At 50.6% G+C, this 14,717-nt stretch overlaps 6 protein-coding genes across 6 annotated transcripts; 3 read left to right on the top strand and 3 right to left on the bottom strand.

Moving 5' to 3' along the window:
• Positions 1–111: 111 nt before the first annotated feature.
• Positions 112–3,121, top strand: CI109_107334 (uncharacterized protein; the record flags this gene model as incomplete). The annotated part of the gene is made up of 8 exons (XM_032005882.1): positions 112–207; positions 259–394; positions 453–538; positions 593–746; positions 794–1,698; positions 1,761–1,831; positions 1,878–1,973; positions 2,026–3,121. The coding sequence occupies 8 exons, from the start codon at positions 112–114 to the stop codon at positions 3,119–3,121; spliced, it is 2,640 nt and encodes an 879-aa protein (XP_031859889.1).
• A 214-nt stretch (positions 3,122–3,335) lies between these two features.
• On the bottom strand, positions 3,336–4,668 carry CI109_107333 (uncharacterized protein; the record flags this gene model as incomplete). Its single annotated transcript, XM_032005883.1, has 6 exons — positions 3,336–3,373; positions 3,449–3,540; positions 3,603–3,741; positions 3,868–4,350; positions 4,447–4,487; positions 4,550–4,668. 6 exons carry the CDS (start codon positions 4,666–4,668, stop codon positions 3,336–3,338), a joined length of 912 nt encoding a protein of 303 aa, XP_031859890.1.
• A 387-nt stretch (positions 4,669–5,055) lies between these two features.
• CI109_107332 (uncharacterized protein) lies at positions 5,056–9,517 on the top strand (the record flags this gene model as incomplete). Its single annotated transcript, XM_032005884.1, has 13 exons — positions 5,056–5,300; positions 5,386–5,808; positions 5,861–6,456; positions 6,519–6,651; positions 6,711–7,017; positions 7,073–7,447; positions 7,500–7,578; positions 7,643–7,883; positions 7,945–7,992; positions 8,054–8,315; positions 8,378–8,612; positions 8,695–9,124; positions 9,190–9,517. The coding sequence occupies 13 exons, from the start codon at positions 5,056–5,058 to the stop codon at positions 9,515–9,517; spliced, it is 3,702 nt and encodes a 1,233-aa protein (XP_031859891.1).
• A 198-nt stretch (positions 9,518–9,715) lies between these two features.
• CI109_107331 (uncharacterized protein) lies at positions 9,716–10,600 on the bottom strand (the record flags this gene model as incomplete). Its single annotated transcript, XM_032005885.1, has 5 exons — positions 9,716–9,738; positions 9,844–9,930; positions 10,061–10,132; positions 10,295–10,421; positions 10,589–10,600. The coding sequence occupies 5 exons, from the start codon at positions 10,598–10,600 to the stop codon at positions 9,716–9,718; spliced, it is 321 nt and encodes a 106-aa protein (XP_031859892.1).
• A 314-nt stretch (positions 10,601–10,914) lies between these two features.
• Positions 10,915–13,145, top strand: CI109_107330 (uncharacterized protein; the record flags this gene model as incomplete). The annotated part of the gene is made up of 6 exons (XM_032005886.1): positions 10,915–10,948; positions 11,013–11,079; positions 11,141–11,257; positions 11,329–12,124; positions 12,185–12,534; positions 12,605–13,145. The coding sequence occupies 6 exons, from the start codon at positions 10,915–10,917 to the stop codon at positions 13,143–13,145; spliced, it is 1,905 nt and encodes a 634-aa protein (XP_031859893.1).
• Positions 13,146–13,232: 87 nt separating this feature from the next.
• Positions 13,233–14,393, bottom strand: CI109_107329 (uncharacterized protein; the record flags this gene model as incomplete). The annotated part of the gene is made up of 6 exons (XM_065968018.1): positions 13,233–13,247; positions 13,305–13,369; positions 13,541–13,619; positions 13,697–13,734; positions 13,828–13,875; positions 14,165–14,393. The coding sequence occupies 6 exons, from the start codon at positions 14,391–14,393 to the stop codon at positions 13,233–13,235; spliced, it is 474 nt and encodes a 157-aa protein (XP_065824090.1).
• Positions 14,394–14,717: the final 324 nt, after the last annotated feature.

Genomic DNA, 14,717 nt, shown 5'->3' with positions numbered 1-14,717 from the left:
TAACGCGGACTCCATCCTTTGTCCTCCACCTTCTCCAGTCGCTAGGGCTGGACTACTCACAGATTGCTGACTCCTCTCTTCCCATCGCTAGGTCACTCTTTCCCATCCGCCATGTCGTCGTTGCTTGAACCTTCAGCCTTGGAGGAGCAAGTAGCTTCGCACGGACGCAACTCAGCCGAAGGTTCAGATAGAAGTAGATCCCCAGTCGTCAGTCACAATCCTCCCTACCTGATAGATCTTTACTGACGCTCTGCGTAGACACATCCTTCTGCTCCGGAGATGTCGCAACCTGTCTCCCGCACACCTACGTCAGCAGAAATCGACGCCGTCATCGCTGCTGCTATCGCCAATGCTCCTCCTCCACCACCGCCCCCTGCGGACTTCGTTGCGGACAGTGAGTATTCCGCTGCGACTCCTTTGTGTCTCTTGAACTGAACAGATGTATGTATCAGTGAATCGATCTTCTACCCCTCTCATGACCAACCTCCTGCCTTCTGCTGTCGGTGTTGATGGACGCGTCAACCTCTTCGTGGGAAACGTGAGTGGCGTGGAGTGATCGAACTTTCCTGTCTGTGAGCTAACAGTGTGGCAGCTACCATACCGAGTACGATGGCAAGACCTGAAGGACCTGTTTCGAAAGGCAGGTACGGTTCTAAGAGCAGATGTCAGCTTGGGACCGGATAACAGAAGTCGAGGGTACGGGACGGTATTAATGGGAAGTCGAGAAGATGCTGCGAGAGCTATTGGTATGTCCGCACGACAGTGAAAATTGATGATTACTGACCCCGTGTAGATCGATATAATGGATATACATGGCAAACACGAACGCTAGAGGTCCGACCCGATCGTCTACCACCAGAGTACGAGCCGCAATCTCATCAGGTCCACCACAACGCTCCTCGTCCTCCCATGTTCAATTATCACTCCGTCCCTGGCAACACTCCCTCACCTTTCCTTTTCCCAGGACATCTCACACCACATGGCGGACCCGGCTGGCTACCAGGACAGATACCAGGTCAGCGATCGTTCTCTGGTCAAGGAGGACATCACGGCATGCTTATGCCTGGAATGGGTGTATCTCCCGGAGGCGGACCAATGTCGTCAGCCGGATCTTCTCCCATGCCTGGCGGTCAATCGCCCTCTTCGATGTTCGGCTCGGTGTCTCTCCCTCTCAGCGTGCAAAATACCGGCGGTCCTGTATACCCTCCTCTTGCTGCCTCACCTCTGGCCGGCTCTTTATCTGCAGGCTCTGGACCAGCTCCTCCTCATGCTCTGGACGCGGTTCGAAGGGAATCCAGTTCACACCTATCGCACTCCGTGTCGCCTGATCCGATTGCTCAAATGGGAAGGAGTACCTCACCAGGTGTAACAGCAAGCATGTCTCGTTCCGCTTCTGGTCAAGGCCCGCTTCCTAGCTCGACATCGCCTGATCGACATGCAGACGGTGCAACAAGTCGCGCACCTCCACCCGGTCACCTCGGTACACTTCCCCCACCTCTGTTCGCTGGTGTCAAAGCGGTGATACCCCCGATGGATGCAGGAAAACCAGCTGGCGGTGTGACAAGTGGAAGCGATGGGGCTGTTAGTCCACCGAAAGCGTCTGGACCACCTATAGCATCAATGGAAGGTCTAGCACACCAGGGAATGGGTCTCGGTCCGCCCGAGACCCTGCATGATAGAGTGATATTCGTATCAAACGTAAGTTGACGAGTAGCTCTGTTGTATTGGATCCCCTGGATTGACACGACCTCTTGCAATAGCTGCCGTTGTCCATGCAATGGCAGGATTTGAAGGATCTCTTACGACCGGCTGGCACGATCATTAGAGCAGAGTGAGTACATCGAGGTGTAACACAGGCAATGCTGACATCGTCTCAGCGTCGCGACAGATCCCAATGGACGACCACGAGGTTTTGGAACCGCCTTGTTTGCGGTTGAGGCAGATGCGGCGAGAGCCGTGGAGATGTTCAACAAGTGAGCACAACCCTATCCGCATGTCCTTCTGTATATGCTAACTTCCGGTCAGCCGTGAGATTGGAGGCTTCCGTATTCGCGCACATCTCGAACGGGATAGTCATCCTTTCAATGGTGCGGATCATGATCCGAGCGGTTACCGACAACATCCTCAGAACCATCTTAATGGTTCTGGCCCTTCTTCTCAGTCGTCTCGGACCGCCGAGTCTAACTCTGTTCCATCACCTCTTGACACAGCGATACAATCAAGCAATGGGCCCAGCCCAGCTGATTCCCCTGTTCCAAAACTCCCTTGGAGCTTGAACACATCGCTTCAGCACCAAACACCTGTTCGTGCCAGTCCCGGAACCCCCAACTTCCGACAACATCACCATCCCGGTCCTATCTCTATGCCTGCTTTCCCCCCCATTGGCGACGGGAACCCTACAAGCCCGTTCCAATCACGAAACCTTCCGCCCATGACACCCTCGATGCCTGGTTTCGTCTTCAACGCGTACCCCGAGACACCTCCCATCCACCCACATTTCATGTCGCCCGGTATCGGTCCTTTCTCACCTGGTATACCTGTGACTTCGCCTACAGGCTTCCAGTACAACCCATTCCTGAACGCTGCACCTGGTGCACCCGTCAACCGATTCCCACAGCAACAACAGCAGCAGCACAGTGGATCGGCTGCCTTGGGCACACCGACTACACAGGCTTTCCCCAATGGGCAAGGTCCGATACACCAATTTGCTGGACCGCCCGGTCAACCATTGAACATTTCCCAAACGCTTGCGCAGGGTCAATCACAAGGTGGACAAGATTACTTCCCGAATGTACTCAACCAGCCTACTGCGCCAGACACACCTACTCCAAGAGTGTCGAGCAGAGCACCTGCTGTTTCACCTTTGAACGGGAAAGATCGTCTAGCACCATCTGATCCGGATAAGACTGGTGCGAGGGAGAAAGAGCTGGTGAATTTGGCAAGTTCGTTATCGCTTAACGAGGTTCAGAACGGGACGACGACTCCCGATAGTCCAAGTGAGATCAGAAGATCAGCAAGTGGATTGGATGTTAAAGATCTAAGCAATAATTCGAACCGAGCGGTTGGAAGAGCGAGTATGGATGAACAACGGTTAGGCGATTGGGAGAAGAGGATGAGATGATTACTTGTTATTTTTGGGTTGGAGTTTGGGTTTGGGTTTGGGTTCATTAACACGGATGATTATAGTAACGAGGGTGACGTTCTTGGTGTATATACGGGTAGAATCTACGAATGCATGGGTTTTGATTAGTTGATTAGATGAGTCTAAGCATGTCTATGTGGGTATCTATGTTACTATGCGGGGTACTATTAAGATATTTGCTAGTGTAGAGAGATCAATGTCTTCCTGCACGTTCTTGTGAAGCGTCCTGGACTGATGGGATAAGTCAGAATCGTCAGCTCGATCTGCTACAAGCACGGAGCACGGGTGTACAGCTGATCAACTCACGCTTGTATGCTGGATCCCAGCCTGATTCAGAAGATGGATTTCGTAATAATGGGTTTGGGGAGGTATTTGTCGTCGAACCAAGTGACGTATATCTGATGTATGAAAGCGAATTAGTCACCCTAATTTGGGACGAGGAGAGGGAGACGTAACTCACCCTTCGTCATATAGTGTACAGTAGGGTACGTGAAGTTCGAGCAAGAAATCCCAAACGTCTGCGTATGTCCAATGTAGGATAGGATGGATTCGAAGGAATTGCGGCCATGAAGGGTCTGTATAGGCTAGAATTGGGACTTCTACGGGGGGCGAGAAAGGGAAGTGGAAGTTAGCAGGGGTAGATGATGCAGAATTGACCCGCCCGAACCCGCCATGTTGTGACTTGATTTCCACACCCAGATGTGATGAAGACAACGCGCACTCACCACCATTCGGATCACCCTGTCTTGTGCCTACCAATACTCCCTTGACACCCTTCCCTCCTCCACATCCCAAATACTCCTCCAGAGCAGCTTTCATCCCCCCGCCAAATCTATAAAGATCCATCGCATATCGTTTCGTAATATCAAGGACAAATTCGTCTAGCGTTGGAAAAGGATTAGGTGCAGTGATGTAGATTGATCGGATAGGCGGATAGGGTAGACTTGCAGAGTCGCTTTGAGGATGACGGTGCGTTGCGTGGGGGTGTGGGTTTGGTGTAGAGGGGGTGGGAGATGGAAGTGGGGGAGGAGCAGTTGCTGGTGCTGATAATGATGGAGAGGGGGATATGGGTTGATCGTGCGATACGACTGGTGGGGGAGCAGAGGGAACATTTATGTCTTTCGAAGCGAGGGGTCGGAGATGTGAGGGTATGTCGGCGACGTGATTCGCGTATAGGACCGCTGCGTAGATATGGAGAAGGACAGTACCTATTGACGTGCAACATTTGTCAGCTCGCGAATCATATACCCGTAGTGGACAGCAGGGATACCAAGTAGCTCGAGAGCAGGGATAAGTTGACGTACAGTCTTTACCACCATTGAACGAGATCGCAACGGCTTCCTCTCTACTTACATCGTCAGCTCATGTCTACTTGTCAAATCCAATAGGAGAATTGTGGACACTCACCCTAGATCACTAAGCACAGTCTGTACCAGAACCAACGCTTCCTGTATGAGCTTGCCGAGTCGATCGGCCTTTGTCCCGCGCTCAAGGACCGCGAGCAAAGAAGCTGAAAGATCGGACATTGTGTCGTGTCGTGTCGTGTCCTTAACGTGTCCCAATCGTAAGATACGATCTGGAAATAGATACGTTTTACATGAGGTGGACTCATGGGTAACTAGCACGGTGATCAATCAACCAGACAATCGGTGGTGGCCGATCAGACCACTTAGGCACGCTGGAACCCGGATGCCTATTTCACCGATATAGGAGAGTCGCGAGTGAGTGAATCAATGATGGATGGTGAATCAATTAGCCTTTCCATCTTCATTGCTTGCTCTTCTACTTGATACATATAACCCAACCATCCTCATCTCAACGACGAGATGGCGGCCCTCATCGACAACTTGTAGTCATCCCCACTTCACTCTGTGTACAGACTCGAGATTAACCCTTGTGGGTTTCCACTCAAAATGACTTCTACCTCGCTTAACGGGGTAGCGTCAACATCGACTTTACCACCACCTCCCGTTTCTGTTGCACCATCGAACCCGCAACTTGGTCCAGAGCCATACTTTGCTTATCCGACACCGACGGAAGATCAGATTGAAGACGAATTACCGCCATACTTTGAGAGTGAGAATGTTGCTCTAGGTCCATTGTTGGATAGACTTGTGAGGAAGGGGTATGGTGATTTGAGGTTGTTGGTTGGCGAAGCGTAAGTTGACGTCTTGACTCTGCTGAGTCGCTTGATATCTCCGTCATCATCCACTCGCTGACACGCCATTTTCCCTGGTGTGCAGACTTCCGTCCCTTCCAGCGAAACAACGGCCGAAACATATCATCGACTACGCCAAAACGACCCGACAAGCTTTGCTCAAATACCTTGCCGTCCTACGATGGAAAGCAGCGGCGGATATCGCCTCGGTCCAACACTCAACATCCGCCTTACCATCGACTTCACAGACGAACGCTCACCAGACCACTGGAGCTGCATCGTTCCCTACTCCACATTCGAATGGCGATTCAAACGATACCTCGCCCGGATCGTTTGTCGGGAAGGGGAAAGCGAAAGCGCAACCGAACGATAACGATTCGGTGACGGTGATCAGAGGCAAAGTAACGGATGCGAAGAGGGTTCAGTACTATTTTCAACATCAAAACAGTCAACACGATTCAGCAGTGCTTCATATCAGACATGTCACCAAGGGAATAGAGAGTCTCAGGTAAATCTCTTGTTTACTTCTTGCTGTCGCAAAACGCTGATACTCTTCGCAGAGAACGGAATCCCGACTTGCTTACTGCTTTGTCACTTCTTACCACCGGGACATACAATCGACTACCCACATCGCTCACCGACCCATATCTTTCCAAACCTCGTTTGACCAACTCGGCAATCCTCAAATTGCTAAAACGGCTTAATCGGCAAATTCGCTACCGACTTCGATGTCTAGACTATTTCCCGCCAGAGCTCGTCGTTGAAGATATCCGAGATGGACGGATGTATGCCAAAGGAAACGGGTGGAGAGCGGAGATGACTGTAGTCGGATTTGGAGAGGGCGCTAGATGGTGGTTGACAGGTGTGGAATGGGGTTGGAAAGTGAAAGAGAAGGGGACAGATGATCCGGGTGGTAGTGGTGCGGAGACCAAAGCGAAGAGATTCGAAGGGGACGAGAGGCAGGGGATCTTAGATCTCGCGAATTTAGAAGTGCTAGCGCCGAAAGAAGTGGAAAGTCTGTCAAGCACGGATGGGGAAGTTGTGGTGGAGACGCCAGGGGGAAGTGCGGAGAAGCCGAAGCCCGAGGATGGCGATGTGGAGACGAAAGAAGGGCAGACTGTCGACGCACCTTTGGTCAGGCTGTACAATTTCCTTCGTGAGTTGATCTCAGAACTCCCGAGAGCGGTAATTGGTCAACATCTGACAACCATTGCGTAGAACACCTTTCTTTGTCATACCAGCTGGAAACGCTATTTTCTCAAGCTGCGACTCTCAGCCAAGGTAAATGGCGAGGTCAACTTATTGTGGAGATGGATAGGACAGCAAAGACTCTACGAATCAAGTACTGGATGTACGTCCGGCTTTTCTCAAACACTCTCCCTGTAGCAATACTGATCGTGCTTGCTGTAGTCGCCCACGACCTGCTCAAGTGCAACAGCAACAGCAAGCAGCCGTTGGTCGTAAAGCTCCTCCGCCTGGATCACAAGGTGCATCACGTGCTCCTATGGTTGGAGGTATTCTGAGCATTTCACTCGATGAGACTAGCGCTGTGCAGAACGAAGTCGAAACCTTGCTGGGCGGTCTATCATCTGGTGGGATGAAGCCAAGTGAGAGGGTGCTGAATCTGAATCTGGGTGTGAAGTGGGAGATAGGAGAGATCGGTGTGGGCGGCGGTCTGAAAGTTGGTGACTTGATGGACGGAAGCTTTGTGAAAATTGTGGGTGAAGGTCGGTGAACGGCGTTTGGCCAGTGCTGATCATAAAATTGAACAGGACCCGAATTCATTGAGCATCGAAGATCTACTGTCCACTGCGACGCGGGCTCATGCTGCTCACCTCACCCGAACACACACCGCTTCGCTTCTCGCTTCTCCAAGGGTCATTCAGACATTGCTTAATCAACCTACTCTACGAGAATCGGACGATCTCACCTTGTCCCTCCCGCTCACTCTGCAGATACCCCTGCCATCCAGAAACCGTTTATGGTCCTTACACATCGGGGTGTCGTCCCACAATGGATCAATCGAGATTGAAGATGACGGCGCAATCGGTAACGAGGCGAGAGCGAACAGGGTGAAGTTGGCCACCACGTCTGTCAACGAGGGCAAATCCAGATTGGTCGATGATGTAGGACGATTGACGATTGCTGTGAGTGCGACCTCACCACTCATTTAAAAGGGTAAACTGATGTGATCCACAGATCATCACCGAGAATATGGAGGACCAAATGAGATTATTAGGCTGGCAGCCTACTCGTCGATTGGCTTTGCGATCGCAAGGTAAGCAGAGATTTCGTCCCCCCTGAGAGACCAGTTCTCATGCCATCTACGCCATCACCTGCAGATCTCGGAAAAGCGGACCTTCACCCCGCCACTACCATCTTTGTTCCGCTTTCATCATCGACGACTCACTACTTCATAACAAAGGTCACGCCTAATGGAGTGGCGTTCGAGGCGCTAAAGCTCATTCGAGTGACAAACGATACTGGCCTTGGTCTGAAATTGGCAATCGGAGACAGGACAACGATGGACTTGGACAAGCTGAGGGCGAGGAGAAAGGGTGGTGGAGAACGGACTGGGTCCACGTGAGTCCGCCCCCAAACATCAACAGACATGAGGACTGCCAAAGCTAACCACCAACGACAGGTACGAAATCGATAATCGCGACCTGAAAGACCTTTACATCCTGTGCAAGTGAGTCTCGACAATCCTTTGCATAGCTTGGTGACCCAATACTTACTATATCACTCTGCAGTGCTCTCGTTGCTCAAACAATCGTTGAACAACAACTCAAAGACCGCTCAATTCCTTACACTCAGCAATACCCACCCACATCAGGTCCCGGTGCACCGAGAAGTACTTCGCCATTGGCAGGGATGGTACCTACCATCTGTGTGGAAGTTGGAGATCTCTTGAGAGGTGGAGTCAAAGGCGGTGGGGGCGGCGCTGCGTTGGAAGTGGCTATGCCTAGAGTGTGTCTGCAGATCGAAGGATGGTGGAAGGGCGGAGGGTGTGAGGTGAGTTTGCCACATTGACGTCTCTGAGTGACGTGATGAGAGTGCTGATCTCCTCGCATTAGGTGGTGACAATCGTGCAACTTCGACATCAACCGTCAATGACCTCTGAAACAGGTGCAAACGCAGGTCTGGCAGATGAGCGAGAGACTGATTGCGAGTCTGCTCGAGCCGAGGGTATCACTTTTGACCCAGCTTCTTCGATCGTCAAATTCAGAGCCAAAGATATCTCAAGATGTGTCCCTTCGTTCTTGGAGCAATGGGAGAGATTGAGCAAGGTCATTGTCGTGGCTGGGGAAGGTAAGTCGACGGATCCGCACCTGCCACTCGTTGCACGTGGGAAAAGCAAGGTGACGCTGACCGTGATGTGCTCAACGTCTAGTCAATCGCCTAAGCAAACTGGACGCCTTCAAAGATGTCAAGATGTTGTCTTTCGACTTGCGTAAAGCGACACTGTCTTACGCCAAGGGCTACAACGCCTCCATCACCTACACGCCAAATAACGATTCATATCAAGTTACCTTCTTCCGCGACACTCCCGCTCCCAGTCTCGCTCCCAAAGCCGATCTTGATGGAGCTCAGGATAACACGCATGACATACTTGCGCCGTTGCTCAGTGCAAAGCTGAACGAGCTCACGTCCTCACGTAGAGAACGAGTAAGAGAAGGTTCGGTGGGACGGGAATTCGTAGGGTTGTTGAAATCGACCTTACCGGTCTTGCTCGTCTCACAAGACATGAGTAAAGACGGGTGGAATTTGGTCGTGATGAGTGTTGGAGGCTTCAGACTCGTGCGGGATCATGAGCGCAGAAGGTGAGCGATGTCACCTCAAGAACAATCAAGTCGAGGAGACTGCTAACAAACCCTTGATTTGGCAGATACGCGCTCGAAGTGACACTGCTTCCGGATCTGGAACATTACCTTATCCAAGATGCGATCGCCCCTCGCGGACCTGATGCCATCGTCGACACCTACACAGGCGACTTGACACCTATCAAGATGGAAGAGATCGTAAAAGCAGTCTTTGAGAAAGAGAAGACGACGAACGCGAGCCGCCTCGGGAAGATACCACCCCTTGTGAGACTAGATAGAGGGAAGAGTCTGATGTGTGAGGTGGGGAGAGTTGAGACGGTATTGAGGGGGATGGGGAAGGAGCTGGATAAGAGTATAGGAGCAAGTCGAAGAGAGGATATCAAGGTTGAATAGAGCATGGGAGGGTGATGAATGCCATAGCATTGTCAGGGCATAGGAATGCAATCTGATCGATCTAAGTGTCGTCGACCATGGTCATTGTATCACAAGCCAGATCTCAATAACAACGTCTGGATATCGCTTGACCAAACTGAGAGACGAGTCTCGTTATTTCTAATGATACATCTGCCCATATATATTTCTCTGTGTAAACTATTGGAAAGGGTTTTCGATCTCTGCAAAACACGATTCACAGTCAGTCGAAACTCAAATCTTCTCATGGTGTGTGTGGAAACATGTATGAGGAAGGGACATAGGTTGATGGAGTTAGATAGACCTACCCGCTGAGCCATCTGTGGGACTTATGAGGACGATATTAGGACCTCGCAGGACGACCAGACCTAATGATCGAGAAGGGAGGGCGTTGTCTGCAGAAAGTAGTGACAGGTACATCAGTTGTTGCTAGAAGGGTGATCACAAATATCGAGCATGGACAAGTGGTTGTTCTTCTGAGCTTAAGGAAGGGGAGATAAGGCTGTGACGGAAAGCCAAACTTACTCTCGTACTCCTCTACAACGTCGTCCATGACCAGGTTCATCAGTTGATCGAATCCTTTTAATGTGCCAGTGACTGAGGAGCATAGCTATCAGTAAATCTTCTTGATCGATGAACAGCCCAATGTCAAGAGCCTTCCCGCACGACCAAACCACCCTGATCCTCTCCTTGCATTCCTCGATTCTATCGTCCCCACTGTCCTTGTCTTCCAATGACAAGCATGATACAACAACTCACCCTCTCGTCCACCCATGAATTTCACTTTGACAGACTTGTCCACGTATTGTGCCAGGTTCAAGATCGATTCGCGCTTCTTCTTCTCGCCTTGTTGGGGTGCACCGCCTCTTGAGCCGCCTCGGCCGCCCTGTGGTAGGTGATGGGGTCAGTAAAGTGATTCTTCTTGTCTTGTGTTAGTTGGCGATGAGTTTGTTGTGGTAAAGAAGGAGGAAGGTGCTGGTCGTGGTACGCGTGAAGCACATTTCGACAAATCGCAGCAAATCTGTAAGTGCTAATGGGGGAAGGCAGACTCACTCGTCCTGACATGTTGTTGATAGTGGTGAAAAGGGTGAAAGTGTAGATAAGGGATATACTGTAAAACTCGAAGACACAATATCAAAGATATCTCGAAGTCATCTCGAAGGTGTAGCGAAGGAGAGCGTTGATGTCAGGCACAACATGTACATGTACACTGTTTAAAACCACGTGTCAGGATAAACTCGTCAAACTCTCACTCGATCAATTCCCCCCTACAGCACTCTCACCATACACGGCTATCTATCATTCATTCACGCAATATACAACATCACCACTATCTCTGTTACCGTCTGTCCCCTAATCTATAGCGAATACCGAGCAGTATGGCATCGCAGCAGACCGATCTCTCATTCAAGCGTGAGTCCGCACCGCCCCTTCTGGCGAGATGAGAGCTAATCCGGCTGTTGTACCTCCCGCTCAGTGCTCAGCTTGTTGAGCAAAGAACGAGCAGTCTACGGTCTTCGTAATGGTGACAATGAGCGATACCGGTGAGCTAAACGCTTTCAGTACTGTAAATTGTCAGAGGAGCTCATACAGATGCTTTCGTAGTCGTCACTGCGCAAACAAGATCCACCGATTGCGTCAAGTCACCGGGTCGACATGTGGGAAAGGAAAGGTGTACAAGGCGCCTGCCACGGTTGATGCCAACTCCGTCAAGGATATAAAGTGAGTCCGAAGAGCTCGTTCGACCGAAATGGCATTGAGCTGATTCGTTCGTTTTCCCTTTCTTCGTTCAGACAACTTCACCTCCTCTTGTTCTCCGCCGAACGAGCACTTGCTCATTCACACGAATTCAAAGCGATCAAATCGAAAACACCTACTATCAAACGTGATCAAATCTCATGGCTTCGTCGAGCTCTCAAACTCTCCACTCAACTCTATGAGATCGTTCAATCTCTCGCTGCCACCACAACCTCTTCTTCGACTGGTGGTGGTGTGAAAGTTGATCAGAGGACTCTGGCCGAAGTGACGATCTACCATCTGACTATCCGGGCGGAAAACGCTTTCGAACGATCTAATTGGATTTCAGCGCTGTCGGACCTTGCAGTTCGTCGTCGGATCCTTACCACTCTTTCTGAAGGCGCTAAAGATTCGTATGACGAGGCTTTGGCAATCGAGTTTATCGATGCTCAAGATCCGTTGATCCGATTCTGCGCATACAAATTGGGCAGACCGGAATCGCACGATATCGAAGGTGTTATGAAAGATGTTGATGAAGAAGTCATGGAAGAAGCCTTGCCTGGATTGGGCAAGTTGATTGAGGGTTTGAGAGGCGAGACAGGCGTCGAGGAGATGGAAAAGGGTCGCAAGAGGTTGGAAGATGTGGAGTTTGCGGGAGAGAAAGTGGAATTGAGAAATGCAGAAATCGTAGGAGTCATGGTCAGAGTCCAAGAGGTATTGAACAAGTTGGAGGAAGGCAAGAAGAGCGGTGCGAAGGGGAAAGGTGGGAAAGGTATGAAGGGTTGGGACAGGGTTCTGAGTGTTCTCGGAGAAGCGGAGGGTGTAGCCAGGAAGCTGCTAGAAGATCACGAGGTGGGTCTCGCATTATCTTACATCCCGAGAGTTGCTAACCCATTACACTTGATTGCATAGGCATCCGGCTCGTCCACCTCGTTGCGATCTACCAAGACTGCTCAATCCCTTTCCCTCGCTCACCAATACATCATCTACCTCTTACTCACCCACCGAATCCAACGTGATCTCGCTCTCGTCGAGACCCTCTCCTCGTCGGGCCAATCACTTCCGTCCGACCCGACCAAGTTCAAGATTACAGGCGGGAAAATGCGCGTCGAAGAGGTTGTCAAGACTCTCGGAGGGGTTGTCAAGCTCTATGATACGGTGTTGCAGAGTCTGAGACAGGCCAGCGAGTTGAGTGTTGTTCAAGAGAAAGAGGGCGTCAGGGGTGGTGTAGAAGGACTCGAGGCGTATTTCCACGCGACAAAGTGAGTTCATGCGACAGCTTCGACGAATCCGTCATGCCTTGCTACAGATGCTGATTTGATCTCGTTGCAGATGCTACACTCTTGCACGATTACACTGTCTCCACCCTACTCCATCCTATGGTTCCGCTATCCAGCTTCTTTCAGCCGCGGCACTATCGATCCGTCAAGCGAAGTCATACCTCGTTGATCCCGCCACACCTCTCGAAGAACTCATCGTTACTCTCCCGCCTTCTGAGCTGGAGAAGTTGGAAACGGATATCAACGATCTCGAGAGCGCCACTAAGCGAGCTCTGTTCGCTGAGAAGATTGACAAGCCCGTCTTCTTCGACATGGCCTTCAACTATGTCGACCTTCCTATCGAGGAGCTAGAAGTTTTGGGCGGCAAGAGGGAGAAGGCTGTACGGAGCACAGTGGGCGCTGTGGCAGAAGTAGCAGGAGCTACGGTCAACAAGGTTGTGGAGAGTGTGAAGCAACGAGGAACGAGGGAAGCTACTCCAGCTGCTACGAACAGGGATGATGAAGACGAAGGACGAGCAGGCGGCGGTGGTGCTGGTGCTGGTGGTGAGGGGAAGAAAGGTTGGTTGGGTGGATGGTTCGGAAGGGGAAAGTAAATGGGTATACAAAGATGCATGCATTTATATGAAGTCAGTGTGTCTATGAGCAGGGAACTGTGCGTGATGATGACATTGTTGATTCGATCAATCCCATTTGACCTGGATATCGAAGTCAGTTCTGACCTAGTTTGACGGACGTAAAGACCTGAAACCCACCTCTGGGTCAAGTTTGAATGCCTCGTAAGATTCTCGATTGAAGAATGACAGTTCTGTCTCGTTTTCTGGTGAGAGCATTGATTAGCACAATCCAAACATCACGACTAGTGGTCATGGAACACCAAGATGACGAGGAGATCGCGTCAGGATAACGGAAGGCGGCGCGCAGACTGATGATAGACGAAGGACAGTGTTCGGTCGGGTGGTAGATGAAACGACCTAAGGCGCAAACTCACGAGCTCCGACCTCTGCCAATATCTTGTTCTCATCCAATATCCACTCGTCATGATTCAGGTTGATGATCAAATTTGATGTCTGCGATAAGTCGCCAAACCATCAGCATGCCTGGCGAAGATGAGGACTGTTAGACAGAGGAGTGATTGAAGACGTACTTTTGAGCCGTGGGCGACGGTGTAGAGCTTCATCGTATCTGAGCATTATCAACATCCTACAACGTCAGCATTCGCCTCGAAGCAGAGAAGAAGTGGCTAGGGGAATGCTTGGTGGGACAGGAGCGACTTGCCAAGTTTCAATGTTCGATACGGCTTGAAGCCTGATTGTTTTTGAATTTCTATGAGTTATGCGAAAGATATCAGCTCGGCACTTCTGCAGTATTTGACAGCGACAGCTTTGCAAGGCTGCTGAGTTTTTCGTCCTCTTTCGATTCCGGCCGCACATTTCGGCAGATCAAAATCATACCAGCATTGACGAGGCATCCCTCGCCGCGCTGGTATTCACCACCCTTAACTCTATCCCACTCTCACTGCCGCATCGCCCTTCGACGACTCTCTTCTCCTCCATCCCTCAGCAAGTCAAGCACCTTCGCTCGAAGTTTGTCCCTATAAACCCGGATTACTCACCTTGTCTAACCCTCTCCATCAACTGTCCAACTGTCAAAGACCTCAAATCCAAATGCTGCAACACCAAACTCTTCTGTGTCCTAAATTCAAAACTCTTGATCACCCTAACGGTAATCGTAGCATCGGAAATCGGATGTAATTCAGTAGCGAGGGGTTCGTGCTCCGACACGAAGGGCGTCGTAGCGTGAGCCGTAGAGCTGCTTTGAGGTTGGTCGTTATCGTTGGTCATTCTCTTTGATTTGGTTCTCTAGGTCGGAAGTATGATGTTGGAGAAGAAAGGAATAGATAGGTAAGAGAATGAGAGAAAGACTGTTGCGAATGATTTTGTGAAATGTCAAAACAATCAAAGTGGAGGTATAAACATACACCGGTGGAAAGTTACACTCTACGCAAGCACGAAAGAGTACGTCAATACTAGACGCGACCGTACCATCGTCGACGGGCTCAAAAATATCGCACAGGTCAAGAACACCTAGTCATGCATGCTATAAACATTACGGTGTCACCTCACAACATCGCTTCTAATCTTAAATATAGACATCCTTCCCCGCGT

Source organism: Kwoniella shandongensis, chromosome 14, assembly GCF_008629635.2.
Source record: "Kwoniella shandongensis chromosome 14, complete sequence".
Classification (NCBI taxonomy): domain Eukaryota; kingdom Fungi; phylum Basidiomycota; class Tremellomycetes; order Tremellales; family Cryptococcaceae; genus Kwoniella; species Kwoniella shandongensis.
Note: the sequence above shows the minus strand (reverse complement) of the source record. Positions and strands in the feature narration are given on the sequence as shown.